The sequence below is a fragment of the Oxyura jamaicensis genome, chromosome 5 (assembly GCF_011077185.1).
Source record: "Oxyura jamaicensis isolate SHBP4307 breed ruddy duck chromosome 5, BPBGC_Ojam_1.0, whole genome shotgun sequence".
NCBI classification, from domain to species: Eukaryota; Metazoa; Chordata; class Aves; order Anseriformes; family Anatidae; genus Oxyura; species Oxyura jamaicensis.
The window spans coordinates 62,281,840-62,296,786 of record NC_048897.1 but is presented as its reverse complement, the minus strand read 5'-3'; the positions used below and the strand labels follow the sequence as shown (position 1 = coordinate 62,296,786).

The 14,947-nt window shown below is 40.1% G+C and overlaps 1 protein-coding gene across 2 annotated transcripts in view; it reads right to left on the bottom strand.

Annotated features, from left to right (window-relative positions):
• Positions 1 to 10,886, bottom strand: part of AMPD3 (adenosine monophosphate deaminase 3) — a 30,921-nt gene extending 20,035 nt beyond the window's left edge. Inside the window, exons 1-5 of one of the 2 annotated variants that reach the window (XM_035326851.1) lie at positions 10,720 to 10,886; positions 6,701 to 6,926; positions 4,050 to 4,245; positions 3,390 to 3,555; positions 1,096 to 1,315 (exon numbers count right to left, since the gene is read on the bottom strand). In XM_035326851.1, coding sequence (XP_035182742.1) covers positions 1,096 to 1,315; positions 3,390 to 3,555; positions 4,050 to 4,245; positions 6,701 to 6,921 — 803 coding nt within the window. In that variant the 5' untranslated portion in view covers positions 6,922 to 6,926; positions 10,720 to 10,886. Of the gene's footprint in view, positions 1 to 1,095; positions 1,316 to 3,389; positions 3,556 to 4,049; positions 4,246 to 6,700; positions 6,927 to 10,380; positions 10,540 to 10,719 lie in introns of those variants that run through there. The other variant, XM_035326850.1, reaches the window with a different exon arrangement.
• Between the last annotated feature and the right edge of the window lie 4,061 nt (positions 10,887 to 14,947).

Here is a 14,947-nt window from a genome sequence, read left to right as displayed (position 1 = left end):
ACTGGAAATGCATTTACCCAGAGCATACTGTAAAGCAGCATACTCAAGCTAACTTTGATCTGGAGCAGGAACACTGACAGTAACGGCAGGAGCACAGGCTTTTGCTCTTGAATAAGTGGTTAGGGAACGGGACAGCTCTGTTCAGGCCAGCTGCTTTGCTAGCAGAAGGCAGGCCGATTATGCTGCAGGTGTCACACACAAACTCCAGTAGGAAAAAATGCACCAGGTGTGACTTGTCACATTGTAACCACGACTTGATCTCAAAATCAGGAGGAAAAGGAGTGCAGTGCTGGCAGGCAGGGCAAATAGTTTGGAAGAGGTCCAGGTTCCTGCTTTGTTCCATCCTGAGATGGATTCTTTTCCTTTCCTGGTGTTGAGGCTATAGGACAATGATGTTTTCAATACTCAGCTGGGAAGTAAACTTTAAAAACTAGATACACACATTTTCCCTATTCACTGGGCAAGGACTTTGCAGTATGCCAGTGACAATGCTAGAGTTGTTATATTTCTGTTTTTTAGAGATTTCCTGGGAGCTTGATGGTTCTGGGAAGTGTGACCTATTTTGATTATGATCATGCAAATCAGTTTTGCAACACATGAACGGTTAATTCACATCTGGAACAAACTGGACTGAGTATTTATACTGCTGAGCTGTTATGTATATTGTACATACACACAGTTTCTTTTCATGCAGCAAGAGCAGAGCAGACATTAAGGAATTCCAGACAACTGTTCAAAACCTCAAATTCAGCACAGGCCAAAATAGAAAAGGTGAGGTTCAAGTTTCAAGTTTCAGTTCCCATGCCTCAAGAAGTTTAGGTCAGATTTGACTTGAATGGGAATGTTTGACTGATGTCTTGCTTTTCTGTTAACTGCTGCTCATTCTGCCATGGCTGATGCAAAGAAACTAAAAAGAAAAGAACATAAAGCTAGATTTCAATTATTAAGTCTTTGTGTTGTGTTAATGCTAGAGAAAGGCAAAACAAGCATGACTGTAGAATGAATATTTTGAGGAATTAAATATCATAGAAGTGAGAAATATTAAGATAACTAGCAACCTGAAGGGGCAGGGAAGAAAGAAAAAGAAAAACATACGTTGGACCATCTGCAATTAGAGCAAGAACATGGCTCAAGTCAAGAGTGTAGGTCTCCAGGTCAGGATATGGCAAACTCCGAGGCTCATTGAGTTCCATCATTTCTTTGTTATCATAAACAAAGGGAATGCCACCTTTTATCTTGATAACATAATCCAAATTGTCTGGAGCATCATCAAGATTGTAAGGATCTTCATTTTCATCTGGGGGTGAATGGAAGTCTGGAAATAAATTTACATTGTATTTAGAAGTAGCTTATACGAAAGGCCAAACAAGTAGAAAGAGGACTTTCTACTTCTATGTTTCACTTTTAGCAGATCTCAATATTTGCATTAAAATTATATTTTTGGTTACTAGAGAAGATCTGTTTGTTACAACATAGCTCTATTCTGACAGACTCATATTTAATTGCAGTCACTCAAGTTATTCAAGTGCCTACCTTTGTTCAAATATTTTACTGTTAATTATTAGAGTTCTATGAACCAATGTATAAATAGATTTAATACTATTCTTTATTAATGTATGATGACACAAGTTTCAAATTAAGTTTTGAGAAGTATTTAAATTGGGATGGTTGAAAGTACAGTTTATATTTTAGAACAATCTAACAGTTGTAGGCTTCATACCCACCTTCACTGCTTTCACCTTCTGACTCATTGTAGTAATTTTGGAAGTTTATATTGAAGCATACAGTATGCAGCTGTTCTCACATTGAAACATTAACCAAAAAAGAACAGACTGCCTTACTTCTCCACCTCTGCCCCTCCCATAGTCTAGTGAGGTAGACTAGTGCACACACAATACAATTGTCTTCTCTTTCTCTCAACAATCACTGAATACACTTCCTGCTCGTGGAGCAGGAAATTTAAGACCCTAAGACCCAGTGCTTCTCAATCTGACCAAGGCAGTGGTGGTGGGTTTTTTTGTTTGTTTGTTTTGTGTGTGTGTGTTAATAAAACTCCCTTTTTGTTTTTTTGTTTGTTTGTTTGTTTAATTGGTTTTGCATAGAACCAAGAAATGTGGAACCCAGAGGTATTACAACACAACTGTAGTTTTCTCCTTGGCCTTCTGATCATGACTGAAGTACCAGAAGCACAGTTAGGATTTTGTCATCCCTTACAAAATTAATTAAATCACAACTATATATTTATGTCAACTGAATCACATCCTTGCACTCATTCTATTTCAGAATCCTTTTACCTCTTCAGTTAAACCAAGACTAAAAAGTAACTATCCACTTTTATCCACTTAAAGCATCTGAACTTATGCTATAAACTGATATCATACTATAATATTCATAACTATCCATCTCTAACTTGTGCATATTAAGACAGTGTGATATTTTGTTACTAATAAAACATCAGCTTAAAACCATAACTGTAAAAAAATCATTAACCTAACAATAGCTTGGAAATATCTTCTCAGCAGCTGTTCTAAAGTATCTGTCCTGTTGTGAATATTCAGGGTACTGTTCTCTTTGCACTCCTTTGGTATAACAAATGCTTGAAAATACTTCTTTTCATTGTCTTCCCTCTAGTGACCTAGATGCTAATTGATTTAAAATAATATAAAATGTCACTTTACGGCTGAAAATACATTGCCAACAATACGGATGTGTCTACATTGGCAAATCTGAACAGACCAAAGGTTGCTCCACACAGGCTAATCCAACAACTAGCAATGCAAACAGTTTCATGTATAAGCAAAGCTTTCAAGACACAACCCACTTAGGTGACAAATATGATTTGTGACATAGATGGTTGGGAATATGTCCAACCTAATAAGCCTTGTTGAGAGATTGGAGTTTATTTACCCAGGCAGACTGCCCAACAAATGTGACTATCCAGCTTCCAGACCTGACATGGCAAGCGTGCCATGCCTGTGAAATTAATGTCTCAGGGCTGGCTAACTGGTATGTCTGTATCATGCTTCAATTTACAACATAGATGAGCTCATAATCCATTTTATTTTAGTATGCCAAGATCAGGAGGAATGACTTTTCACTTGAAGCCATATCCATGTATGTTTTTCCAGGAGGGGTACTACGTACCATCCCATTTGCTGGAAAGAAATCAATGGCTGTCCAGTACGGTTTTAGCTTTTAACAGTTTCAAACTTTCAGATCAGATATAGGCTTTATAATTAAAGTCCGTCAGTGATTCTCCACCACTTACTAATAGAATAAATTACAGAGACAAAGACAGTCTGAAGAGATCATAACAAAAACCCAACTCACCTTTACTAAAGTAGTATATGGTTTTAATTCAGTATTTTAAAAAGAACAAGGATATTCACCTGGATGCACTTCATCTTCAACCTTCCATTTTTCATGTTGCATGCTACACAAATACTGGGATGTTGTTCTTGGGAAGCGATGGTAGGCAAGACGTGAATACTTTTCTCGAATGAGAAGAGCTTTCACCAGGCTCTTGGCAGCTTGTTCATAATCATCAACTGTAACCTGAAAGGAAAGACTGGATAAATACTGACAAAAATAAAATGGCAGTTTTAGTCATAATCTGAAACCATGCCAGTAACAAGGAGTGTGGATTTCCAGAAATACAGATCTATGTGACCTGAGCATAAGGCTCTTACCTGAGGTCTCAGGAAGCCAGTGACAGAGGCAGAGTCCAAATGCAATGTGCAAAACATACACACACAGAGAATTTCTTTCTCCTACCATATATTACCTGTGTATTCAATGTCTATGTTTTTATCTATTTGATTTACCAATTTATTTTTTTATGGGAATAAGTATAAATAAATTGAAATGACATGAATTCAAGTGTTTTACAAATCAGTCTGTTCATAGATCCTTTTACAGTTTGTTGCAGAGAGCCATGATGCAGTATCATTTCACACTTGAAATATATTAGCTGCTTGTAAATCCACTAGCTGCTTGTGGTTTGGAATTTTTTTCTTTACAAACAGGAAGGGAGAAAAATAATTTCTTACCCCTGCACAGTAGTCCCCACTAATTGAAACTCTCTGAAACTCTGGTACATCGTATGGCACCTGGACTGGCAGAAAACCACTTTGAAGAACTGGTGTTGTAGGAGACAGAACAGGATTGGCAGACGGTGCTTTCCATTCCTGAGATGGAATTTGTAATGATAAAGACTGAGATCGAATCATCTTGAAACTTTTCTTCCTAGGAATTTATGGTATAAAGCATTAAATGAGCCTCAGTATAAAACATGAAGTATGCTGGAAAACAGATTACAGCAAAGAAATCACCCCCGAAAAAAATTTTACAAAATGAAGTATCTCATACCATGAGCAAAATGTTGGTCACAAAATATTTGTGCTTTTAGCTTTTATTCCAGTGATATTTCACATGGTATATGCTACATACAGTTGCACTTACCCTCCACACAAATACAATATGCAATGATTTATTTACAATCACTCTTAGATACCACTAAGATTATTTTGTATCACTTCTTACAAATTCAGTGTCAGCAAGTCTCTGGGTAGAAAGAAAACATGATCACTGGGCTTACTTTAGGAAGATTTGATTCTTAAAGACAGTAAGATTAGAATTCAAAGTATCAGAGGAAAGTAAGTCAATGTCACATAAGGTAAGTTGATGTAAGTTATCATGCTGTTATACAAACTTTTCAATCTTCCCAAAACATACAGGCTTTTTAAAGTTTTTAAACTCATCTACTTGTCCAACAACACTATGCACCAAAATTTCATATATAGTCATTCAATTAAACTTGTAAGAACAAGGATGAGCAAATTTAGTTATTCCTTAGGTGGTGTTTGATGAGACTTGAGCAAAAGGCTAACATTGGTTATCCGAGTAATAATACAGTATGGCTGTGATATGCACATTTATTTCTTCCATCTGGGCAGTAAACGGCTATCCCCATTGTGATGGATGTGTACCTTAGAGAAAAACAGCTGAAAAAGCATGCTGTAATTTTCAGTGAAGTAATCATAATGTCTTGAGTGAAGTTTTGTAATATATCTAAAGATTTCATTATTTTTATTACTCTGTTTAAATGTCTTTTGAATATTCATCTAATAAGCAACCTGTGATGTCACTTTATTATGTGCTGTGGAAATATTCTCTTCGTTTACTTTATAAACTAGATGCCAACACTATAATATGTTAGTAAGAACCACTAACAAAGGAAAAGAAATACTGGAATTCTCTCTGGAAGTTGCATATTACCTCTGTGGCATTCACCACGCAGTGGTGGTGTGAATAATATGAATAATACCCTATGACCAAATTCCATCCTCATGACTAATTGGAGCCACCTTTGAAATCAGTATGAAATTCTTGAAAGGCAATGTTGGATCAACTGCAACTGAAAGCAACAGAACTTTTACTCATATAACTGTTCTCTAAGTACATTTCAATCCTTTAGGATAAGGGCAAATACTTGTTCTGTTCCCACATGTAAGCAACATAAATGTAATATCCCACTTCCCACTGTTAAACTTGTACAAAACTTTAGGCACACACACAGTTTGGTAGAACATTCTTATGAGGCAGTTTCCCAACTTACAAGTGAAGCTTACTGTTTCAGAAGGAAAGATACCAGATAGTTGTATGAATGATAACATCTAGTTTTCCCTTCTGCACTTACGTTTAAGAACATGCCAACTGGAAAACCCACTTGCACAAAGCAAAAACAAAAGTCTAAGCCTGCATCATCAGTGTGTCATACCTTAAATTAATTAAACCAACTCTTCTCCCTTCTGTTTCAGAAACACGATGCCATGTGCTGCCCAACTGATGGTCTGGAGCTAACAGGGTACATGTGTTTACCTATCAGTTTCAAAAGCTATTTTGTTTGCCTGTTTTTTGATGAGTCTGTACACATCCAAGACTTTGGCATTAGACTGCTGCTGAGCTCATGTGACTCTAGTAAATAGTCTAGCCAGTCCACTAAGGTTAAGATACTGGGACAGCCTGACATCAGGGTAAGGCTATCTCCCTCACGCAAGAAAACTGTAAACCAAATTGAGTTTGGCTTAATTAGATTCATGGGTAAACTGAAGGTGGACTGACTGTACATTGACCTAGGAAAATAAAATTCAAAATGTTCACTTTAATAGCTGACAGTGGTTCAATTTTATCTCCATGAGTTAAGGAAACCCACAAATAACCTCATTATGCCCATCCCACTCTCTGTTTCTCCCTTGATGTTAAATGTCAAGACTTTGCTTTCATCTATTTTTACAGAGACTAAAAGAAATAGCTTACCACTAGTCGTTTTCTGGAAGTTAAAATTTTCCATTTCTCTGAAACTATTCTATTCAAGAAAAAAAATTGTCCTCTTTTTTTTCCCTGATTCTTTCTTACATTGAAGAATGAGTGAGGTTTTTTCACTTCTACCCGGCAATGCTGTTTGTTAAAGTTGCATAAGCAATATCTATGCTATTGCTGGAAGCACAGCTGAGGAGACGACTTCACCCATCCCCACGCCATCTGCACAGCACGGAAGGACATCAGGTGCCCTTGGTACCTGCTGTTCACCTTTCTCCTGAAGTAATAACACGCAGAATGTTATTTGCCAAACATTTCAGTATTATCTCAAACAAGTTTAAAAACAATTTTCCACTAAGGAAGCAACTACCAAACAAACCTTTTAGCTGTCTCCACAGACTGTTGTTCTGCCAGTTCCTTTTGAAGTTCCCTTTCCTTGGCCTCTTTCTGCCCAATAGGGCAATCTTCAGGCACGGTGAATAGTGACAAGGCATCTTTGCTGTCTTCTTCTCGGAGGACTTTAGCAAATACTTTCTCTGCTAGGAGCCGCACGTGTTCATCCACCTCAGAGATGTTCAGCTTTGGAAACTGTCTGGGCATCTCAGCTAATAAGGAAGACAGTTAAAATTATAAATACAAGTAGAATTAAGATATGTGAGAGATCAGGGTTTGTTCTTTCTTTTGTGGTATGCCTGTTGAAATTAAGAGTTCTGAACAAAAAGCATAGAATGGTTTGAGTTGATGACCTTAAAGATCATCTAATTCCACCCCCCTACCATAGGCATGGACACCTCCCACCAGACCAGGCTGCCCAAAGCCCCAACCACCCTGGCCTTGAACATCTCCAGGGATGGGGCATCCACAGCTTCTCTGGGAAACCTGTTCTAGGGCCTCACCACCCTCTGAGCAAAGAATTTCTTCCTTATATATATATAATCTAAATCTGCTCTCTTTAATTTAAACCCATTACCCTTTGTCTTGTCAGTACACTCCCTGACAAAGATCCCTTCCCAGCTTTCCTGCAAGCCCCTTTTAAGTACTGGAAAGCTGCTATAAAGTCTCTCCAGAGCCTTCTGTTCAGAAACTGAATTAAGTAGACGTCAAAGCACAGAATTTAAACTACTGTGCAGTATGCAAGAATTGTAAGAATCCACGAGCATCTTTACTTATTGGGGCCATGCTAATTTGCAAATTCAGAACTTTTTTGTGTACTCATTGAGGTGTTTGGGTTTTTTTCTCCTAGTAGGAACACAATTTATAATCTGCCAGTTCAGTTTGAAGTTTAAGAACTCCTAAAGGAAGGTTAGGAGCATACCTGAAGGTGTACCATATGAGATTTTCACTGCCCCATAGTTCTTGGCTGACTTGGGGAGGTACTAAGTGTTAAAACATAAGCAGAAGATGGCCTTCCGGATTGCTTTTGAGACCATAACAAAAGGCAAGGATATAACGTGTAATGGGAGTGTTCTTTCCTTGTCACATGGTGATACTTTGCATAATGAAAATTCCTAAGATAGGTACGTGCAGATTTGCCAGAAGATGCAATTTACTGGCATATCTGATAGGCCGTTGTTTGCCATGTGCGTGTTTAGCTGTATGTACTTGCACCGAACAAGGAAATCACATCCACTCAGTTGCCTGCTTCCTTCTCTGCTGTGACTTGAAAGCAATTTTAGAGCCAAAAGCAAGTTAGAAAAGAACGTTGCATATTTCTACCTATTTTTTCTACCTATTTCTTTTTTTCCTATTTCTACCGCATTCTTCCACAAATACGTAGGTCGTGCAGCTGCTATGAAATAAAATGGCTGTACAACCAAAGTAAAAATGTAGTTAGTTAACTCGGGGGATATTTTTGTAGGTCATATCCTGCTTTTGAGTTGCATGTGGGAAGCAGACAGGATATAGACTTTAATTTCTTCTTGGCATTTAAATATATTTTTTCTAAAGATATGTTTAGTATTTTCAATTTGTATTTAAGCAGCCTTTCATAACAAAATATTTCCATTTTGTTTCAGCAGCACTACTGAAAATACCATCTTTAGCGTTTAGTTTCATTGTTTTATTTATATTTCATTCTTATGCAGCGAGTGGATTTTGACATATCTGGTAGCACTCTGGAGCAGAAAAAAATACAGTTCTTGCAAGCGCTGTCCAGCACTATTTATTATGTGCTTAAAGCATTTTTCAATGCATTCACAATAATGGAGTTTACAACAAAGATGTAATTCTTATCACGTAAGTTAAAAATAGCAGTGGATCACAACAAATGGATCCAAGCACTGCCAATATGTTTAGCTTGTGTCCAAACCAACATTTCAGAATCCTTCTTGGTTACAAAAATATAAATAAACTTTGTAAGATGGTATTCATTTAAATAATTTGATGTATGCTGAAATCAGCATGGGGCATGGCAGTTTTTAACCACTCAATGCATAACTTATCAGCACTCCTATTAGAGTGTTTCTGAAGGCATGCTTCAAATTTCATATGTTGATATGTGATCCCTTGTGATATGTGATCCTGTTGTTTTCAGTCTAAAAGATTCTAATTAATGTCCACCTGTTTTTACAGTTGCTTTGAGAACACTTTTATTCTAAAAGCAAATAGAGTATTAAAAGGTGACGAGAGAAACGCTGGACTATAGCTTGGCAATTTAGTGATCACCTATGTTGTGTTGTGTTCTTATTTTTGTAATGAATTCAGGACAGTGGAAAAACTATACTGATTTTAAAGAACTTCTGATCTGACCCCACGCAGTCTTTCCTCTTGCAGAGTATTTGTTTTGCAATTAGTACTGAGTCTTCATTTAAAAAATAAAAAAAAGTATAACTACATAAGAAACAAAAATACATACATGCTTAGCTGAATGACTCAATGACAATGCACTATGATGCCTTAGAAGCATCCAAACTTAGATTCAGTTTCTCAATTTCAAACCTCAGTGAAATCATGGGAGTCTTTCCACTGACCTCAACAAGCACAGTTGTCCACAACAGTAACTGACACACAGCTGCCAGCAACAAGGACCTTTTGGGCCATTACAGCCATGGCAAAAACAATGTTTCTAGTTAGTAATTCAACTACAGTAAACGTTAGAGATCTGAGTCAAGTGTGGAATATTTCTTCTGCTGCTGAATCAGCAAATAAGATATCTTCAGTACTGGCTGATTAGAACAGGAAAAATTGCATGCTTGAGTGGTTATCGCTGGCTGAGTACTTTCTGAGTATAAATGAACATTTTCTTAAAAAATTGTGATCAGAAACAAAAATGCAGCGGGCAATAAATTGTGTGAGAAATCCTAACTTAAATTACTTGAGTAACATGGGTTCAAGTCTGAAAGCATAGCTACAAGTACAATCAACCCTCTGTGGAGAGCGGCATTTTTTGTTTGTTGTGTTTGGGTTTTTTCCTTTCTTTCTTATAAAACCTCATCTCGTGTTCTTTGGTCAAGCAAACGAAAGGTTTACCCACATCACTGCTAGCTTATGTCACTGAAAGGAGTTTAATAAACCTAAAATAGTCGTAAGACACCTCATGCGAACTGTGCCATCCCGAACCGGAACAGGGATGACGATCTCATATCCCATGTCCTTCTGTAGAAGTGCTTGCTGTCCTTTACCCAAGGTGAGTGACTTGGAGAGCAACAGCTCAGCATCCCGATGGGATGGGATGGGGATACAACCGCCAGCCAGCAAACGCTCTCCTTTCCTCAGTCTCCATCGGCAGCTTGGGCTGCTGTTGGGTTCAGCACCTTTGGGGAAGAGAAAGCTACTTCCCTTGAAGTGTGCGGCATAAAACCAATACAACGACCATTTAAAGAGCAGCTATCGACCAGGTCTGCCACGGGCTCCCGTACGTACCGGGCACACGCCATTACAGCCGCTGCCAGGGCTGCCAGCCCGCACGGCTCCGCGCCGAGCAGCTGGGGCCCAGCCGGGCCCTGCCCGGGGCGCTCCCGCCGCAGCAGCCCCAGGCCCGCTCCTGCCGGTGGCCAAGGCCCCCGCCGCCCCCGGCAGCCCGCCGCTGCCCCTCCTCTCCTGCCCCCGGCCGGGACTCACCTATTGCCCCGGGCAGTGCCATGCTGCGCCGGGGCGGCTCCGCCACGAGCCGGCGGCGGGGAGGGGACGGCGAAGGGAGGAGCAGCTCCAGCCAGATGCGGCCGCTTCCCTCTGCCGCATTCGCCCGCCCGCTACCGCAGCGCCGCCACGGCCCCCCGGGGCGCCGCCCGCCCCCGGCCCCGGCCCCACCCCGGGGGGACGGCTGCGCGCGGGGCGGCCCCGCAGCACGTGTGCCCCCCCCCCTGGCCCCCCCAGCGCGAGGGGCCCTGGCTGCCGCGCGCCCCGGCGAGCCGTTAACGGTCGCCCGGGGCGGGGCGGGGGCGCGCGCCGCGTCCATACCTCCGTGAGGAGCCGCCCGCCAGGCGGGAAGGCGGCCGCGGCTTCGGGCTGCACCTGCGGTCACGGGAGGGGCCGGGATGGGACCTGCCCCCGGGCCGCCGCCGCCTCAGAGGGAGCCGGTGTCCCGCGTCGCGGCTGGCCGCTTCCCTTCGGAGGCTTCGGGACAGCCGTCGCGCTGTCACATGGCTCCGCGCGGCCGGGGGAGGGAGCTCCCTGGGGCGGGCCGCCTCAGCCCGGCCCGCCTCGCCTCGCCTCGCCTCCGCCGCGGGCCGGCCGGCGCCGGGCGCCCCGTGAGGGCCGCCTTCCCGAGCGCTTCCCTCAAACCACTTCCTCCAAAAGCGCTTTCACACAGAAAGCTCCGCTTCGGCAGCAGAACGTCGCGAGGCTGGTGCAAAGATGCCACTTGATGCCACCAGTTTGCTGCCACTGCATCCCTGCTTTCAACGATGCTCGTCCCTCTGTAGAGACACGCTTTGGGTGCCAATGTACCATAAAAAGCAACTGGAAAATAAGTTTATTGAGTAAAGAGCCCAAGACAAGTAACTGAAGGTCAAAACAAGCATGACTCAGCAAGAATGAAGACCATAGCATGTTAAATAATTTGACCCCATTGTGAGAGATTCTAGGCCCTGGAGCTGAACAGTTTAGAAATGTAGAAGATAAGTTTAGGTTACAACATATGGAGTCGAATCCTAAGACATTTAAATACAAAAGTATCTTTCCAGTGCAGGGAAGCACTGGGAATGAAGCAATTGGAGAAAAGGCCCTTAGTGTAAGATGACAAAGAGGATAAAGGTAACTCTCCCAAAGCATGCCAGGCATCGGGTAGTTCTGTGTTCTTCCAACTTGGTCAATGAAGAAATGCTCTGTTCATAAACTTCAGGGTCTTCAGAAATTCTTTTGCTTCACACAGCTGGTGTGAAAGAAAGGGAAGTAAAAAGAAATTAGGTGACTCTACAAAATACAAGTTGCAAAGAAGACCAGCTGTTTTGAGTCTTATGCTAGTATCAACCTAGTATCAACGTAATCATATCCATCTATTGTGGGACTTGTTAAAAAAAAAAAAAAGTTTTTTTTTAAAAAAAAGCAGAGTTATGTCTACAGTATTGTATGAGTCATGGAACTATTGATGCCAGACATCTGAAAACAAGGCAGACATCCAAACTCATAAGATTGATTTTAAAATAATGATGGTGGGAAAAAAAAAAAAAAAAAAAAAAAAAAAAGTTTATTCTCTTAGCTTGAAAAAAGGCTTACGCTGCATGTGAGTGTTTCTCCCACAGTAACTTTGAACGTCTTCAGGAGCTGCTGCCAGGCTACACCCAGACGAGCCATCTGCTGCCCAGGAAACTACATACTGTAACTGTCTGTAATTCTGACTCACAGTTGTCCTGCCCACATTATACATGAGTAAAGGACACCTGTTGTTGTTGGCCATTCAATACACCCGTTGACTGCTGGTGCATTTGTCCTGATTCCTTTCTCCTGTTTCCCTAGTCCTTCTCCCAACCATCTGCCTGAACTTGCCCAAACTTAGCTGCTTCCCATCCCAGAGTTTGCCTGGCAGTATGGGCTCCTTAGTGAGTCTCTAATCATAATTGTGCCCTCCCTGCCTGCAGGGGCTTAGATAACCCATGGCTTCTTGGATTCCTCTTCTCAGCCTGGCAAATGTGTCTTGCCTCCACGCTTGATTTCATCTCTGTTCTAAGCTACGCAAGACCTTGTGATAGTTCTCTCATGCTGTTGCTGGCTTTCTACCAACCACAATGAAAAAACGGCAGTATCAAAGATAACCAAATTTCTACATTTTTTTTTTTTTTCATGGAAACAGGCAGCTCTGCACACCCCAAGTTAAGAGAACATGGTAGCATGAGTTCACATTTAATGAAGACCAGATAATTCACATAGAAGAGAAAACTTTAAAATGCCTTAGCAAAGAAAAAGCAAGACCATTGAACTATTTCAATTAGGTGTTTTTTTGTTTTGTTTTGTTTTGTTTTAGAGCAGAAGTTAGCATGGGTTGTAAGCATAGCGACATGATAATAAATTGACAAGAAAATGCTTCAAAACCTCTGAGTTTTTGCGGAAGCAATTACTATGGTAGTTATTTTATAAACTGTGTTCAGAGCACACATTTGCTAGTGGGTCCAGCTAGTTTCATGTCCTGTCTCTGCTCTTATAATGAACAATTCACACGTACCTTTGGAAAATGGAATTTACACTTGGCTAGCAGCTATGAAACAGCATATTTTTAAAGGTAGGTGCTGTGTACACTTCCATGAGCACCTGCTATGCATAAAGGCATTACACCTTGTATCTGGACTCAGAACACCCCAGTGATGCCAGTTAACACCTTGTTAAACACTTACCATCTGACCCATAGAGGAGTCTATCTGCCTGTCCAATTTATGCTTGTATATAGCATATTAAAAGTAGTGCAAGTCTCCAGAGTTATTTTAAATGTTCTGGTTCCTAATATAAAATGTCAATACTTTTCCAAAACCACCAGGGTTTTGGTTCACTTCTTTCAGGTAGCTACCAGATAAGTTTTGCACTGTGTAAAAATAAATTTCTTTTTATGTTTTTAATCTTACTACAGAAGATGAAGTTACCTCCTGCCTTTTACCACACAACTACAATTGATTTTGTTTATTTATATTATTCTTTAAATTTTGCATTTCTACTATGTCATCATTCTGCTTTAAGCCCTACTTTAGAGACAATTATTTTGGTAACAGTGGCAAAGTCATGGTTGTTCCAATGTAGGTGGTATTTGGACTGCTCTTTCACAGTCAGTTTGACATGGTAACAAAAAGAAATTCAGAAGTTTTAAAGATTTGCTTGCATGTCAATATCTACTGAGGAATGAACGAAAAGAAAGCACTGATTAATTTTTAGAGTTAGGCAAATGTCTGTGAGATGGTTGAAGCTGGCATTCATATTCATTAGGAAATGGTCTCTCATTCTCACTTGAAATTGTTTCAGTTGTTGTAAACATTCTGCTTTCATGTGAACACTGCCTTAAAAGCTAATGGATTTGAATTGAATTCTTATTTATTTATTTATTTATTTATTTGGCAGATTCATATTATTGACTGTGGTATTCATAACAACAAAACAACTAACTGATCAAATGAAATATTTGATTCTATAATGGGCCTGAATGGTGAATTAGTGGCATCCAAGCAATGCTACACCTATTACTCATTCTTCTGATCTTTAATCAGTTCAGTTCATGGCAAACATGCATTTACCTGCTGAAGAGTAACTGATATTCCAACACCAAAGAACATGGTCAAATACAGTAATTTTCAAAAGCTGGAGGGGAAGTGTGTGCTAAGTGTGAAATGTAATTGAATCGCATTATCAAATGTTGTCTTCTAGAAGGGAGAAGTGATTCAGCATTTTAAACAAAACAATGGAGGAAAATAGTCATGATTCAAAAGAGGGAGAAAATTATTACAATGAGTGATTGAAATCATACAAAGCCAATTGTATCTTTCTGTTATATAAAGCCAGGAAATCGGAAAGCATCATCTCTCTTATCCACCGCTTTTGAGAGGTTGTAGAAATTCGTCCAACGTATGAGTATCCAGCCCTGTATTTGAATCAGGCCCAGTTCAGGACTCTTGATATGGGTGATTGGGTCTTTCTCAGTATCGAGTTAAACTAGAATTCAGAAATCTAAACGTTTTGTTCCTACTCTAAATATAAGCAGCAATTTCTATATGTTTTGGAGACTGCTTGAAGCTATTCCAGAAAGTATGCTAGGGGGCTACCAAGGAGGAGAAACCTGTATTAGGCCAATTTTTGATAAAACCCTATCTTGAACAGGTGTGGTGTTAGGAATATATACCTACAAGATGCATGTATGGATATGTAAAATGCAAAATGTTTTGAGAATGCCTTGTACTCCCACTAGAATTGATAGTAAGTTAGGAATCCAATTTCTTCTTTATTTCAGTCGAATGACATTCTCCTTCCTGAAAGGATGCCTGCAAGAATAATTGTCCTGTAGTTTATTATTATAAAATAAAATACATGTAGTATGCTAATATAAATCTGATTGTCAAAAAAAATGAAATGGAAATGAGACCTATAGAAGTCACAATAGGATGTCACTATTTTAAAAATAAACTAGGAAAGCATCCGTACAGTCCTAATAATGTCAGTCTGAAATAACATAAGAGAAGTTTTCCATGAGTTTATAAATGGAATATACCGTAAC